Source organism: Cololabis saira, chromosome 6, assembly GCF_033807715.1.
Source record: "Cololabis saira isolate AMF1-May2022 chromosome 6, fColSai1.1, whole genome shotgun sequence".
NCBI lineage: Eukaryota > Metazoa > Chordata > Actinopteri > Beloniformes > Belonidae > Cololabis > Cololabis saira.
Window position 1 is genome coordinate 9,765,218 of NC_084592.1, and position 15,637 is coordinate 9,780,854.

The 15,637-nt window shown below is 42.8% G+C and overlaps 1 protein-coding gene across 1 annotated transcript; it reads right to left on the reverse strand.

Moving 5' to 3' along the window:
• Positions 1–5,125: 5,125 nt before the first annotated feature.
• Positions 5,126–12,547, reverse strand: rgcc (regulator of cell cycle). Its single transcript, XM_061723244.1, has 5 exons — positions 12,357–12,547; positions 11,364–11,537; positions 8,083–8,190; positions 6,542–6,604; positions 5,126–5,843 (listed from the first exon to the last, which is right to left on the reverse strand). The coding sequence occupies exons 1-5, from the start codon at positions 12,382–12,384 to the stop codon at positions 5,836–5,838; spliced, it is 381 nt and encodes a 126-aa protein (XP_061579228.1). The 5' UTR covers positions 12,385–12,547; the 3' UTR covers positions 5,126–5,835.
• Positions 12,548–15,637: the final 3,090 nt, after the last annotated feature.

Here is a 15,637-nt window from a genome sequence, read left to right on the forward strand (position 1 = left end):
ATAAAAGGCTTGCAATATTTCAGTTGATTTGTAATGAATCCAGAATGTATGACATTTTTGTTTTTTTTAATTGCATTACAGAAAATAAAGAACTTTATCACAATATTCAAATTTTTTGAGACAGTCCTGTATATCTTCATTTTCTGGTCTCACTGCCTGTTCACCTTTATAAACTTTGCAAAATAAAACACTGAAACACAAAGAAGAACAATTGGCCTAATATTAGCTGAAAGTTGCGTTCAAGCCGGGAGAATCCCAGAACGTGGAGGATTCAGTTTAGCTGCAGCAGCAACTCTGTACAAAATGTGCCAATACCTGCTGACCACAGCACACTGGAATATTTCACTTGTTTTTTCTCTATTCTCTCTTTTTTTTTAAACCGAAACAAAGATATTAAAAGAGAAGTTATCATGGACAGCATGATGCCGTCAGCAGGCTGATTACAAAGATAGGCTTTCTTCACTCAACTTTGCACGGGTCCAACAGATGGACCACGCGCCGCACGGCCCCATGGGAAAACATCAACTGAGACGAGGCGTTAACGAGAGACAGAATAATGACAATAAGGACGGCCAAAGTTTTCAAGTGGCATCACAGCAACTTTAAAAACAATTGCTTCTACATTAGTCTGAACCCACTGAGACAGTTTAGGCTTGTTACATTTAAGTAAACAGAACTGTATGTGCGTTTTCTTTTAAATATCTGTTTAGAAAATCGGTCATACAAACTTGATTTATTCTTAGAAGTAATATCAGATGATTCCAGATCTCTTTCACATCTTGTATCTGTCATATGAACTGAACACCATTATTTTTAATCATCTCTTTTAGGGCTTTAAAACCTTCATTCCAGCAAATAAACTCAAAGTAAGTTTGATTACATTATGAAAAAATGCAGGACTTTTCTTTTTTTTTAATGTACCGTATGTGCAAATGAGCACAAGCAGTTTTCTGTTTTTGCACTCTGGAGGAGAGCAGACCGCCTGCTGGAGCTGAGTCGAAGCTCAAAGCTTGCACTGATGAAGCTGCAGAAGTGCAGCTGACGAGGTGAACGGATTAAAGACATGTGAATGCGCTGATTAGTGATCCCTCTCCTCTCACTGCCAGCTGAGACATCTGGACACCAGCGATGTGAGGTCCAAGTTGAAAGCAGAACCTCATATTTATCTCTATGTATTTCTGTGTGTTTGTGATGTGGACACGAATCTGTGGGCGTCTGCCCAGCCTCTCCATGGACCCACTGCTGGAGCGGTCTCCCAGGGTTTACACATGTGGGATTTTACTAAATCTGTCCTCCTCGGCTATCATTTTCCTCCATTTTCCGTCCACCTTGCTCTATTTTCTTATCTTCTCCCGACCATCCTCCCTCCAGCTGTGTTCTCTTTACATGCTTTCCCTGCGTTCCCACACTTCCAGTCCTCTGTGTATCCTGGCAGCACAGGGCCAAGGCCAACACTTGCACAGGGCTGACCAGCGCAGCCAGAAAGATGCCCGCTGCTGCCAAGTGGGGTGGCTGTTCTAAAAGAAAGGACCCCCTCCCTCTGTCCTCATGGGATCATGTGTTGTGTCAACATGGTCTCTCAGATCAGTGCCAGCTGGCCTCTAGAAACCACATCCCTGGCGCAGAGCGGTGCAGATAGGTGGACTGTACCCACAACTTCAGTCTGCCAACTACCGCTGAAGAAACAATGTGCAAACTGGTGCTTGGTGCCAGCTTTGTGCTATCACGTTAATGCAGACTGACATGGAGTGATAGCGGGCTGGCATCTCCTACAAACTGAACAGCGACTCTTAACATGTGGGATGAGGTTTCACGAGGCCTACCGTGAAATAAAATCAAAGGCTGCTGCACAAAATCCAGATGTGTCCCCAACAGCGGTCTTGGGGGGGGGGACCGCTCAGATTTAATCTGAATAGTTTGTCAGGTAATTTAAGAAGCAGATGAGAAGACCAAAATGCTCAGGATGAATGTTACAAAATCAGAAGTCAAACCTACAAATTTGTTCATTTAACCCCAACATATACAATAAAGTTGAAAAGCAGTAAACCACAGGAGAAAGACGGTTGTTTATTGACGGGACAAACTGAAGTTTTCCACAGTGATCCAACAGATGCAACTGCAACAGCAATCAATAGTCATTTCTATGTATAAAAGGTTAACCCTAGCAAAAATATCCCTGTCAATCCAAATTATAATTTTATTTACTGTCCCTAAAGGGAAAAAGGCTTTTAAAAAGATGATGTGGTCAAATCTAAACAAGCTGCGGGAGGCCGAACTGGTAGATAGGTCAAAGTCAAGCTCAAAAGGTACTGTATTTTCCGCACTATATGGCGCACCTAAAAGCATTTAATTTTCTCATGCCTTATATATGATCATTACGGTAATTTCTATTACTGTAGTCAGGGGGATTGTGGGTAATGTAGTTGGTGTCGCCGAAGTAATGGCGCTAAAAACGTCAGGAATCATCACAGTCGTTAAAGACGACAGCAGCGACGCTGACTCGCATAATGGCGACTTTGACCAGACGCAGCAAAGCTGGTTTTTATTTTGTTAATAAAGTTTGACATACAGTACTTTTCTTCTTGTTTTTTTTTTTTGCACTTGCTGTAACATTTTGTAGCATTTCCTGTAGCGCAGCTCCATCAGGTAGATATGTAACTCAACCCCAGCCACTATAGTACGGTATTTTACCATATATTTAGTGCGTCTTATAATGCGGTGCGCCTTATATATGGAAACCGTTTTAAAATATGTAATTAATTGAAGGTGTGCCTTATAATGCAGTGCGCCTTTTAGTGCGGAAAATATGGTAAATAATCCACTTTAGCGTCATAGTCTGCTTCAGTCGAAAGTCAAGGAGTTAAAGCGGCAGTTTGATGTGGAAACAGTTGGAGCCATGCGTATATGGAGGGACAGACAACGGACAACATCTCAACCACCTCCACGTTTTAATATGAACTTTGTAATGTCGATAAGCAGTTGACTCCAGTGCTTTTTCCTTGTGGGGAACTTCCACACCGAACTACTTGCCTGTGGGGTTGTTGCCGTGGGGATCGCTGGAGAGTCCTGCACTGCAGCCTTGACTGGTGTGGACGCCGGCCGGCCCTGATCTGGGCGATTACCCCGGGGTGACGCCCTCATTGGTCGTCACCACGGGTGGCCAGGTATTTATTTATGATGTTTATTTATGTTGTTCATGATTATGTTTTAATGTCTATGTGTGGGTATTAATGTGAGGATGTATGTAAAAATGATAAGATTTGTGTTTTTAACCATGAGTGTGAGTTTTGTTAAAGGAGCATGAGGCTCCTTTTAAGAAATTAGACTCTCTAGCGCCACCCTTCACCACGACGGCCGTTGGGGGTACTGCAGCCAACAGTGAAGCCGGCACGGGAGAACGGGGAGAACGTGCATGCAGCGTCATGTGACGTCACATCCGCAGGACAGCGCGGGAAATTCGGGCCCGGAATTGCAGCACATTTTGCAGCACACAGCCTGTTCAAGGCAACGGAGAGATACACTAGAGGGCTCATTCTTTTTGTTTTGGAACACTTCATCTGACAATATTACTAGAAAAATTAAAACGTATACAAATTTTTTTCATAAATCCTGCCTCAATCCTGCCTCATGCTCCTTTAAATGTTTATTATGTAAACCACTTTGCGTTACTATTGTATAAAAAGTGCTATATAAATAAAGTTTGATTTGATTTGATTAGACTGGTTGTCCACAAAGCTCTAATGGGGGCAGATGTGTAGGAGAACTGATAAGTACGATGGCCCCAATACATTTAAAACTTGACCCGGTTAAGCTTTTCAACTAATTCCTAACATTGCAGGAAGGAAGGATCAAAACCGAGCTATAGGGTACTTGAGTAATCTTGTCAAGGGATGATTAACGTGTGCATAACTTTTACAAGTTCCTGGGAGAGGGTGACCTTTGCAATCACCGTCAGCTGCAAAAACCTAGATTTAACTCCATCACTCATCTGTTTGTACAACTTTATGACGCCCAGATGCCTGACAGTTGAGCAACTGTATGGATCCAAAGGAGGCTTTACAGTAATTTGTCGTTTGTCGGACTGTCAACATGTGGAATGTCCTAGTTGCAAAGACAAAACTGTTTCATGATAAATGCTGGTCCAATACTTTTGAACAAGCATATTTGTAAATATCACTAATATATCTGTCTAATCAGATGGAATCTCAGAGATACTGAATAAAATTCAAAGTAGATGCAGAGAGTTGCAGTTGTTGTAGGCCGTAGTATCTTATTTATTTATTTATTTCTTAGTAAAACCACTTTGCTGAAATAGAAATGTGACATTGTTTTTTTTGTATAAGGAGTCTAATAAAGGTGTTAGTGGACTACAAGGAAATCTACACTCATATTCACATACAGACGTCTAATCATCAGCTAATAGATATGACTCAAGTATCTGATTTTTTTCAGATGAATGCGTCACAAACCCAAATTTAAAATGAAAAGGCCTAGGGTTTGAAAGGCTGCTTTGAATTATGGGGAAAGTAGGATCCAGAATAGATCTGAGTTTGTCTGCACCTGCTGCTCTGCCTCCATAAAACCAATATGGAAACGTGTCTAACCCCAGTTAGTGACATTTGACCTGTGCTGTTGGGCCGCCGGAGGGGAGCCTCGGCGGTAGACGTCCTCAGCTTCAGCTGCTCCTGCGTGGAGACACCCTCCCTGTCTCCTTCCACCTCTGGAAATAGACCCTGTTGCTAAAGATCTTCTATAAAGAAGTCCTACTAATAAATTATCCCATATGAGATGCATTCTTGAAGGAAGTGAGAGGGAACATGGAGGTTGTTCAGTTCCAGTTTACGTGTTCACAACTTCCTTGAAAGAAAGCTAAAAATAGGAAGATCAACAGGTCACCGGAACAGTTCAACAGGGAGGAGAACATGGCATCGGCGTTAGTGGGTTAATAAAGTGTTGAGGTGGTGACAAGTCACTCACTAGTCCCCCGGAGGAAACCAGTGCATGACGATGTCATTCTATCAGATGTTCAGATAAAGTCCAATCAGGCTGTTTTATATCGCATGTTTAACTATATTTGGGAAGCAGAGGATGTGCACATTAAATTCAGAAACAACCAGACCGAAGCTCAGAGAGATTGAAAAATCAAGATGAAAGAACATCTCATAGTTTAATATTATCTCTGTCAGGTACTCGCTGCATTAAATACACATATCACTTTCCAGTTTTGTCAGAGTGGATTAAACTCTCGGTTCACATTTGATCAACTTTATTCCAGTTGACTTGTGTCAAATCTTAATCTGACTGTCTAGGCTGAGGAAATCAAATTTGCAACAGTCATTATTTACATATGATACAAAAATATATCTCACACAAAGAGTTATAAATTTACAACAAGAAGCTCTATAAAATTACAAATATATTTCTGTTATAAAAAGCCTTTTTTTTAAATACTCTTCCAGCTCAGCGTTTGGCTACGGGAGTGTCGCCTGGTCAGGGTGATGTATATATCTGATGATTTGCATAACTGATGACTGAGTCACTGTGTTGCACAATCCATTCGTCTCAGCCGTTCAGTTAACGTCCTCGTGGCTGCACAGATGATGATGCTGAGCCTTCCTGCAGTCCTCGCAGCTCTGAAAAAGTGGCAGCAGCACATCTCTGGGTTGGACTTCAGGAGCTGGACGTGGAGCGACTTGGCAGTTGCTGGGCGATTCCAGCTGCATCCTGTTTGGTGGCTTTTCTGTGCGGGAGCATGTGCGTTTTAACCGCTTCGGGGGGATCCAGGCTTAACTTCCCTCCTTCCGTCATGGCTACTCTCCAAAACGAGCCCCGGTGTCACATGCCTGAAAACAGAAACAGAGGTGTATGATTAGAACAGGACTGCTGGCTCCTGGGTTGCTGGTTCTATTCTCAGAGCGATTGCTTTTACAGGCTGTGAACAGCGGAGGCTTGAATGGAGATGCCATCTCCAGGCTCTGGTTGGACATTCGGATTGGCCTAAAACGCTGCACGGAGCAGGTGTGGGGGGGTTAACTGCTACCTATGCCACACTCCAATCCTAACACGTACAGTTGGAAACGCGGCTCTTGTTTGCACCAGCACACATTCCTCACAGCTGAGTGTGCAAGTTCTAACACAGAGGCCACGTGTGAAGAAACAGTCCCCACAAATCAGTCAAGCGCTGTACAGTACGTCTCTGAACCGTTCTGTCAGCCGCCAAGAAGTGACCTCTAAAATTACAATTCTGAGTATAAATCTCACTGATTTGTTTTTAAATCTGCAAGCAGTTACATCGTAAAACTGTAACCCAGTCTGGTCCACGTGACGTCCCTCAGCCGCCTCCTGCTCCCACCACATCGCCTCTTCTTGGAAAGCTGAGGGGCGCGACTCCTGAGTCACTTTACGATGGGGCCGTTAGCATAGGTGGCATACGAGGGGCCGTTAGCATAGGTGGCATACGAGGGGCCCGTGTGCCGGGGGTGCCCCACATGGGCTAATTCGTCAGGCAGTTTTTAAAAGGCCAGATCACATTAACACTTACTCTGTAATGTCCTGTCGAGGTCGGCAATGAAGTCCTCCAGTTCTTTGGTGTCGCCCAGTTTGGCTGTGAGGAGAGATGAGAGTGTCAGACTGGGGGGTAACGACGGCAACTATCATAAACACAATCTTCGGCAACAGATGATGGAACAGCAGACAGAGCTAACACTGGTGCTTCAGAGTCATGTTTTGTAGTGTTTTAACTCAGGGTAAAGCCCAAATCTACCTCCCTCAATTTCTCCCATTTCTAAAGATATGAGTGCCAAAAAATCTGATTAAGAATCTGCAGAAAAACAGCTATACAAAAAAAAGCCTAAAATAAAGACTTTTCACACGTATTTCTTCCTTTCTTTCTTCCCTTCTGCCATGTTAGTAACCGAAAGAGCAGATGTCATCCTAACAGCTTACATAATAGGGATCATGACTTCTTTTCTTGGCTCTTGCGGACATTTTCACCTCCAGGTAACAAGAATTACAGGTGGATCAGTGTTCCATGTGATGCCAATGGCTCAACAACAACTTACAAGCTTGTGGGGATGAAACATCATGAAGAGACGAGACAAGAAGTCCAATGGCCCTTTATCTGAGACTTGACGATAAAAGGCATCTAGATTCGCACCTGCAACTTCCTGCTTGCGAGTCAGCTGGACTGAGTTTACCAACCCCCCCGTTAGGGTGGCGAGCCAGTCATCATTAGGGGTGGGCAAAAATATCGATATGGCAATATATCGCGATACTTTTCCAGCCGATTCAATTTTTTTTTTTTTTTTTTTTTTTTTTTTTTTAATCCCCGATCTTTTTCCCATTATATCACCCAGTGCTCCTACCTAAGTGACAGTCCTGGGCATTGCCACTCTCTACCAACCCTGGGAGGGCCCTGCACTGAGCTCAGGTTTTATTTCACGTTTTATTTCATTTTATAATTTATTTTTTATATAACACAATTGCCTGTCCTTAAAAAATGAAAATAATGGACAGAGGTTTATTTATTTATGGATTTATATCTATACTGACTGATCACTGTGCCGTTCCTTGGTTTTAGTACCCATCTTTCTTGTGTTTATTATCATTTGCCACATAATTAAAGCAACCTCATACTAAATTTAATGTTAATTTCATATGATGTAAATAATATGAAAAACATATACAAATATGTTGTAACTTTAGCTTGTATAGTTATAATAAAACATTGTTTTGACTCAGTTTGTCCCATGAATTGTCACTATAATCTGATGAACGTGCAACTCGGATTTTAAGATCGATCACTATCATCTGATGTACATTTATACAACTTGGATTTTAAGATGTGTAATGCATTTTAAAATTTTTCGGTGAACTATGTAGAATATAATAATCGGGATATCGCATAATCGGGATATCGCAATGTGTATCGTATCGTGGCTCAAGTATCGTGATGCGTATCGTATCGTGAGGTCCTTCCCAATACCCACCCCTAGTCATCATCGCTTATTTCTACTCATTCATCTGTCTGTCTGCCTTACTGCTGTTCCATAGACAACCATGAATGAAAGGGGCGGAGCTCACGTTTGGGTGACATCAGAGGAGGAGAGCTGGTGGCGGGGGAGAGTCTGGTGGGGGAGTTCAGCCTCTCGTCACTGAAGCTGAAGCTGTTTCTGTTGAGGGAATCTCCACCTGTGAGAACACAATAACAACCAAACAGACCAATTAGTTTTCAGTCAACACTGACTTTTTCCGTGACTTCAGTATTGTATGTGAACGCTGCATTCTCCTCTAATCACACCCTTCCTCTATGGGCCGCCACGCACATGCAAACACGTGCACGTGGGAAGTATTTTCACACGGAGGAGAGCAAACGCATCATCTGGCACCGTTCAACGAGCTTTCAGCAGACAGATGTTTGGACACCTTAATCCCGTCGGACCAGAGTCCAGGCGACCACAGAACCCCTTCAGTTCGTCTGATAGGAGGAGAAGATAAGGAACTAACTTGGGGACACTCTCAGCTCCTCCGCTGACAGTTTCTGTTGGGCTTCACACCATGAATCAACCTGGAAACCTCCCTGGGAGTGAGTGTGACATTAAGAAGGCAGAGTCTGCACTTAAGGCTTAATTTTGTTCTGCATAACTGCCGAGGAGCTCAATATCATCTCAGATGTCAAGCACCTACTTATTCCCCTCTCTCTGACCTCCTCCTCTCCCATCGCTCAGCGCTGAACACACAGCGTGAAAAAGGAGGCAGTGCCCCCCCCACCACACACACACACACACAGGGCTTGGCATGAGTGTTTGACTGGAACCCTCCAGCTTCCTCTCACATTCATCTCCGTCACTCGCTGTCTATCTTCATCTGTATGGCTTCCTCCGGCGCTCCTTCTCTAACACAGCAGCACTCCAGGGGGCTGGTTTTGTCATCCCTCTCCCCCATCCATCCATCAGAGTGCGAGACAATAGCTCATCCCTGTGTGGGACAGGTCTCTCTTCATTAAGATCGCCATGGAGAGGACGTGGCTCCAGCGGGAATCTGATCCCTTGTGCAGATCAGCGAGCTCATTAGCGGACACATTCACAGGTCCGGACACCGTCCCTCAGTTTATTGATCACTGACGTGATACCACTATTTGGTAAACTCGCATGATCCCTCGTAAAGCCACTGGAATTCCAGTTCTTACGCAACAACTACACTTAAAAGAGAGAGAGAGAAAAGCATTTTGAATGTTCTGTTTTTTTCATTTGACGTCCGCGGATCGTTCTGCTCTTAAATGATTCTGCAGACAATTTAGTTTTTTTAGAAATCCCAAGAGCTTAAAACCTCTTTCACGCCTTCCCTGGTAAGCCCCAACCCACTCGCTGTGTGGAGAAACCATCTATGCATATGTGAGCCTGCAGGATATTTTGTTCGCAGCGCGTCAGCATATCAAGCTGTCCCATTTGCCTGCCTGGAGCGGGATCTGCAGCTGGGGAGAACTTTTTCTTCCCCCCTTAACATGATATGCGAAGTGATTTATTCATGTATGACAGCAGATCCAGGGGCAGGTATGCCAAAGTATACACCAGAGGCAAGGTGGGACACCCCAGAGTCTGGGTACTGATAGAGAAATGTGCAAATGAAAGTGCAAGTGTGCTCCAGTTTGTCATCTCAGGAGTGGAATTAGCAGCACCAATCTTGTCTTCACCTGCCTGACAGGGCCTGTTGGAAATCTACAGTATGATGAAGGAGATTAAGAGCATCCATGGCAATGCATTTAATTGCTTTATTGCTTTAATAATTGTGTAGGAGGATTACTTCCGATCATGATTTAGATGAACTGAGGCATGATTTAAAATAATACAGGACGTTTTGCAATATTTGACTCAGAGGATTCCCCTATGGACATGGAGGTAAAGCTGTCCAAGATTTATGAATGTTTTACTCAATCACTTCACTTCTTCTGTCATAATTTTCTTTAGTATTTCAAGGCGCCTTTTACGCTCAATGTTCGAAATGGATATGGAGCCAGACGGATCTCAGAGTTGAGTTAATCGCCCGACTAAACGGCAGAAAACATTAAACAATATAACTGGCAGACATTCAAAAGTGTGGGAAATTAAGTTCTTCATCAACTTTCTCGCATAGGTAAATTAAAGAAAAGAACTGGTTTACACGTGGATTTCTGTTTGGTGGGCTGTTCTCATTTCCTCCGCCTCCGAACTAGCACAAATAAAGCAGTCTCCTCTACAGTCGCTATGTTAGTTATCATGAGTACTAGTAGATGTGTTCCTTATCAACCACACAAAGGCTACTGATGCACTGAGGTACATACGAACAGGTACACCAACATGAAAATGCAGCTTATATCAAGCTGTGAGCCAACTCCATCACTGCTGCTGTAGTCGTCAGAAAATGATAATCCTGGATGGGAGTGGACTTTGCCAGTAGTGGGGACAGGTCATTTTATGAAGATGGGACATTTTATGTATCCACAAATGCTGAGTGGTAGTGATCCTTGAAATTGTGTGGGGGGCCCTTGTGCTTTAGGGGCCCTATATAGATGCAGGTTCTGTATAGGGCGAGAAACTGCCCTGCCACTATCCACTGTCCAGAGGTGACCTTACCTTACCTTACCTTACTTAAGTAGAAATTTTGGTTATCTATACTTCACTGGAGTAATTATTTTTCAGACGACTTTTTACTTTTAATCCTTACATTTTCACGCAATTATCTGTACTTTTTACTCCTTACATTTGAAAAACAGCCTTGTTACTCTATTTCATTTCGGCCTTTAAAAAAAAACTATCCAGTTAAATTGCGCCATCCGGATAGAGTGAATTTGGTTGTGGTTGTTTCAGATGTTCTTGTCCAGTTTTGTTCTTACATCCGTTCCCTCAGATTCCTGCAACTAAACTTGGATGTACATTCCAATAAAGGTTAGGATAAATGATAACATGCCTCTGAAGTTTGACTTTTTGCACCATTACCATACTTATAGGCAACTAGTCATCATATCTCCTGCTCTCTGAAACACATGTTAATGCTCAATAGTACACATATATGGTTCTTTAGTATATTTGCATTATACTAAGATGCATTCATTTTCAATAGCTTTTGTCCTTAATGGCTTTTTCCCCCTTAAATTACTTTTACTTTTATGCTTTAAGTAGTTTTGAAACCCGTACTTTTATACTTTTACTTGAGTTGATACTTCAACTTCTACAGGAGTATTTGTAAACTCTAGTATCTATACTTCTACCTGAGTAATGAATGTGAATACTTTTGACACCTCTGCCACTGTCCACAACAGGGTACCTAACTAATATGGTTTTTTTTATTTAGAGCTGTCACTAATGATAAACACTTTGGAGACTCACTCTCCGTGTCGCTGATGCCGCTGTCGCTGACGCTGGCGCTGCTGCGCCGCTTCACGGTCTTCAGGTGCTCGTCGTAGCGGAAGTGGCGCTTCTCCAGCGGGGACGTGAAGTCCTCGATCACGGCGTCGAACTCGCACAGCACGTCGCTCAGGTCCTGCGCGTCCGCCAGCCGGGCTGCGGGGACACACGCAAACAGGACGTTTTTATATCCTATTACAAGCATGGTCTCAGTCCAATAAAACAGTTCTAAAAAACACTTGAATCAATATACAAATGTGGCCTAAAATTAAAATCCATGATAAAAAACCACGTCGCTCCCATCACTGTCATATACTCTGCTGCAGCTCCCCCCTTGAGAAAATGTGTTACTTCAGATCTGTTATAATACCAGGGGTGAGTGTTGTGAACACCAACGCAAAACTGCATTTGGGAAGTCATCATTTTCCTGTATTGCAATGACTCAATGGAATAACCGACATTATTTCATGTACAAGTCCCCACACCTTCTCACATCTGGCCAAGCGTTGGTTACTACTCAAGACAAGTGTGTGTACATTTATGAAGTGTGTTGGGAGAGCAGCCTAGCTTTAAATCTTAGGTGCCAAAATCTGACAGATCACATGCTCTGTTGAATCTGCTTCCATGTTTTATTTATCTATTGTATCTATGGTCTTTTTGCTTGGTTCTGCTCTTTTACGTATTTTTTCTTTTTGTAGGCTATACTAATTGTTATGTAGTATTCCATCAACCTGCCCAGGGACTACAGGTGGAAAACAGCAAGTTGCTACAACTTGGCACAATGCATATTCTCTTACAAAAGATGAATGTCTTATTGTGCACTGTCCCTGTTTTGAAATAAATAAATATATTACAAATTACAAACAGGACTACTGGCTCTCAACGATTACTGTAGATCATCCGCTGCAGGATCAGCTTTTAAAATAATACACAACAATAACAAGAACACGTGATGGGGGAGCATTTCCCACGAACCTCGAGTTTTCAGCTTCGGGGACTTCATGATGGGATGCTGATCCGTCCTGGGAGGTGTCTCTGCGCGTACTGGTGTGCTACTCCGTGCTGGGACCTGCAGGGCTGCTGGACTCAGAGGTCTTGGACTGAGAGGTCTTGGACTGAGAGGTCTTGGACTGATCCTGCGGACTGAGAAGTCTTGCACTGATCCTGCAGACGGCGGAGCGGCTTTAAATGATGCCGTCCAGGGGGCGGGGACGCGCGCCGGCGAGGGGGCGCGCCCGCGTCCGCGCCATGAAACTAATCCCGGGTGTTCTGCCAATTTCTGCTGCTTTGCCAAAAAATGCTCCCTAATGGTTTTCTACCTTTGTAGAGCTGTAATTTTACTGTGTTTTACTCCCTAACCCATTTCCTTTCCCCCCCAAGTGGTCCTTGTCGCTTGCCAGGCCGTCATTGTAAATAAGAATGTTCTTAATGACCTGCCTGGTTAAATAAAGGCGAATGACTGAATGAATATCAAATAAAGCGATAGAATTGTTTTTTTTCTCTTTATCGTATAATGTTCACAAAGTGTAATGCAATTCATGTCATGGGTAGTGTATTTTGAAGGATCAAATACACAAAATATCCCATATTATCAATTTTACATCGTGCAAGAAATAATTAGTGAGGCAATCAAACTTTGAAAATCAACTGTGCGCATGCGCAGAAGCACAGAGTAGCATTTCTCGGCAGGGAGCAAGGATTGGCAGAACACCGGGTTACTATCCCACCGTGTCCCCGATGATGAGTCCTTCATAAAAATACCCCTGTGTTTGTAAACAGCCCACGCCTCTCCTGCCAGGCAGAGGAGTAATCAGGAGGTATTTATAAGCATGATGCGGTGTCGCCGGGCAGATCATGTGGCTCAGGGACAAACATCAGCCCCTGCCTCGTAAAAAGGACCAAAGTGATCATTTAAGGTTTTGTAACACTGTTTTTTGGTTGTTGTTTTTTTCTACAACACTCCGCGGTATGTTTTGCCTATCATGTATTATTTTTGTTAACCAATCTCTGATAGATTTTCCATGAATGTTGTTTTACAATTCATTTATGATGCATGGAAGTTTATTGTACTAGACCCCAAGAATGATAATCTCCTTTAGACCCACAGAAAATACAAGAATCCGGCTCATTTAATACTAAATAAAATGGAATTTGAATTGATGTCGTGAAAACATTTATACATAACATAACATTTCAGATTCAGAGACGACTTTATTAATCCCTTTTGGAGGTTCCCTCGGGGAAATTGACATCTACATCTCACACACACAGCACTGCCATTTACAATAACATAACATAACATTTATCTCCTTAGAAATAAGTCAAATTTGAGTTTGTGTCCGTGGGATGTCACACTTACTTAACGTTGACTTAACATTGCTTATAAAATTTTGTTCTGAACATTCAGTGGTTTTGTTTTGCATGAATGTATCTAAAGGTTGACCAATGCCAAAAATACGGTCAATAATTGGATAATTGATTAATCAGCCAACCAATTACCTTCCTGATATTATCATTTGTGTGGTAACAATATATAGATATTGATGTCCATTTGATGAAAACGACAAGACTGGCGGTGTCTAAGATGCACCAGTTTCCTTTCATCATGAGTTTCCCACGGAATTTTATTGTACTTTGTCAAAGATCAAGAGTGTCCTGGGAGTATTTCTCCCAGAGAGCTGGCATAGGCTCCATCAGACCCCATAACTCTGAGTAGGAATCAGTGGGTAGTGGATGGATAGATGGATGAATGAATGAATACATTTCCAATTATTATACCTATATGATTATCTTTTGATGCAAAACCTTGCGTTTAAAATGAGTGATGTAAAGGGTACGATATCGCATTCATCCATCGTCTAGCTGCCTCTCCTGATTCAAGGTCATGATGGTCTTGCAAGGTTGAAACTATTCAGACTCAGCTTGTTTTGTCTCAAATGATCTCCAGGATCTTCCAGGCTCTTATCAGGTGGAGGTCCGTGAGGCTGAAGTTCATCTCACTGACAGGAGGATGTCTTGTCTAAACCTGACTCAGCCCAGATGAGCTTTGAGCGACATCTGCTGGTGGACTGAGGTAAGCTGCATGGGACGTTTGCAAAAAGGGCAACAAGTAGAAACATTAAGTCACCACAAAGGTGAGTCCATCAGAGCTTCATGTTGTATATCAATGTTGTTGTGAAGAGTGGATAAAGTTATAAAACATTTCAGTCGGAGTCATAGCGGTTTCCTGTCCCAGACGGTGTTTATCGTACCCCACATCAGCCTATACTGCTATAACCAGATCAATCCAATTCAGTCTGATGCATTATGATTAAATAAATGTGATACCAATTTGTAAAGCTAATTCAAGGAAGCCGATGGAACTCAAGTCTTCACATTCATTTTAAAGCCTATCCTGAACCTATATGTTCTTTCTGCTCTGGATGGGAAGAAATTACTTTTTTTCCTGAAATATATACCAAAAAGAAGCAGTTACATTTCATCCATGATGTGACGCATTTATTAAAAGTTGGATCCAATAAGGGTCAGTTTCTACATGACCTCCTGTTGGAAGGAGGGCACCTGGACCACTAAATGTGCAGCTGCTGGAAAATGAATGGCTTTGTATTGCGAAGCGCTTATATCTTCAACAACGCAAGCATTCAGGGCACTTTTTCTGTTTCCCACATGAGTTGCTACAGGGACAAGTTCTGCTGGTTCACATCCAGCTGCAGATGCCTCATGGGTAGAAGAAGTGAGGATTGTATGAGTCAACCGAGACACTTTTATCAGCTGACGAAGACTCTGTGATCTTGCAGAAATGTTTGAAACAAGTGTATGCCTTCCGGTTTTCCAGCTGAATACCGTTAAACATTTGAATGGTTTTATATCTGTTTAACCAATGTCACCTTTGTGATTCTTAATATAATGACAATATGTCCACAATAGAATTATTCAGAGATGATCAGCTGCTTCTCATCAAAGCCGGTTGTCAAGTAAAGTTGTCCATGTGTTGATGATGAACCTAGACAGATCTGCAGCAGGCCGTGAGCCCACTTCAAGGAGATCAGCAGAGGGATAAACATAAGACGTGTTTGCAGCTGCGTGCGACCGCTGAGTCCGGGAGGCCTGAGATGCCGCAGAAGGACGGACTTGGCCTCAGCAGAGGTGATTAAAGTGACACCTCAGACAGCGTGGGAAGCAATCGTTTTCTGACTCGTGCTTGGGAATCCATTCAGTTCTGTTAGTAGACGTCATTTAGGTTTACACGGGATAAA

Excerpts from the sequence above, each read along its gene's own strand:
- rgcc (XM_061723244.1), bottom strand. The coding sequence starts at position 12,384 with ATGAAGTCCCCGAAGCTGAAAACTCGAG. Across the intron at positions 11,538-12,356 it reads CCCGAAGCTGAAAACTCGAG|CCCGGCTGGCGGACGCGCAG; the intron begins GTTCGTGGGAAA and ends GTGTCCCCGCAG. Across the intron at positions 6,605-8,082 it reads TCCTCTGATGTCACCCAAAC|CCAAACTGGGCGACACCAAA; the intron begins GTGAGCTCCGCC and ends CTCTCCTCACAG.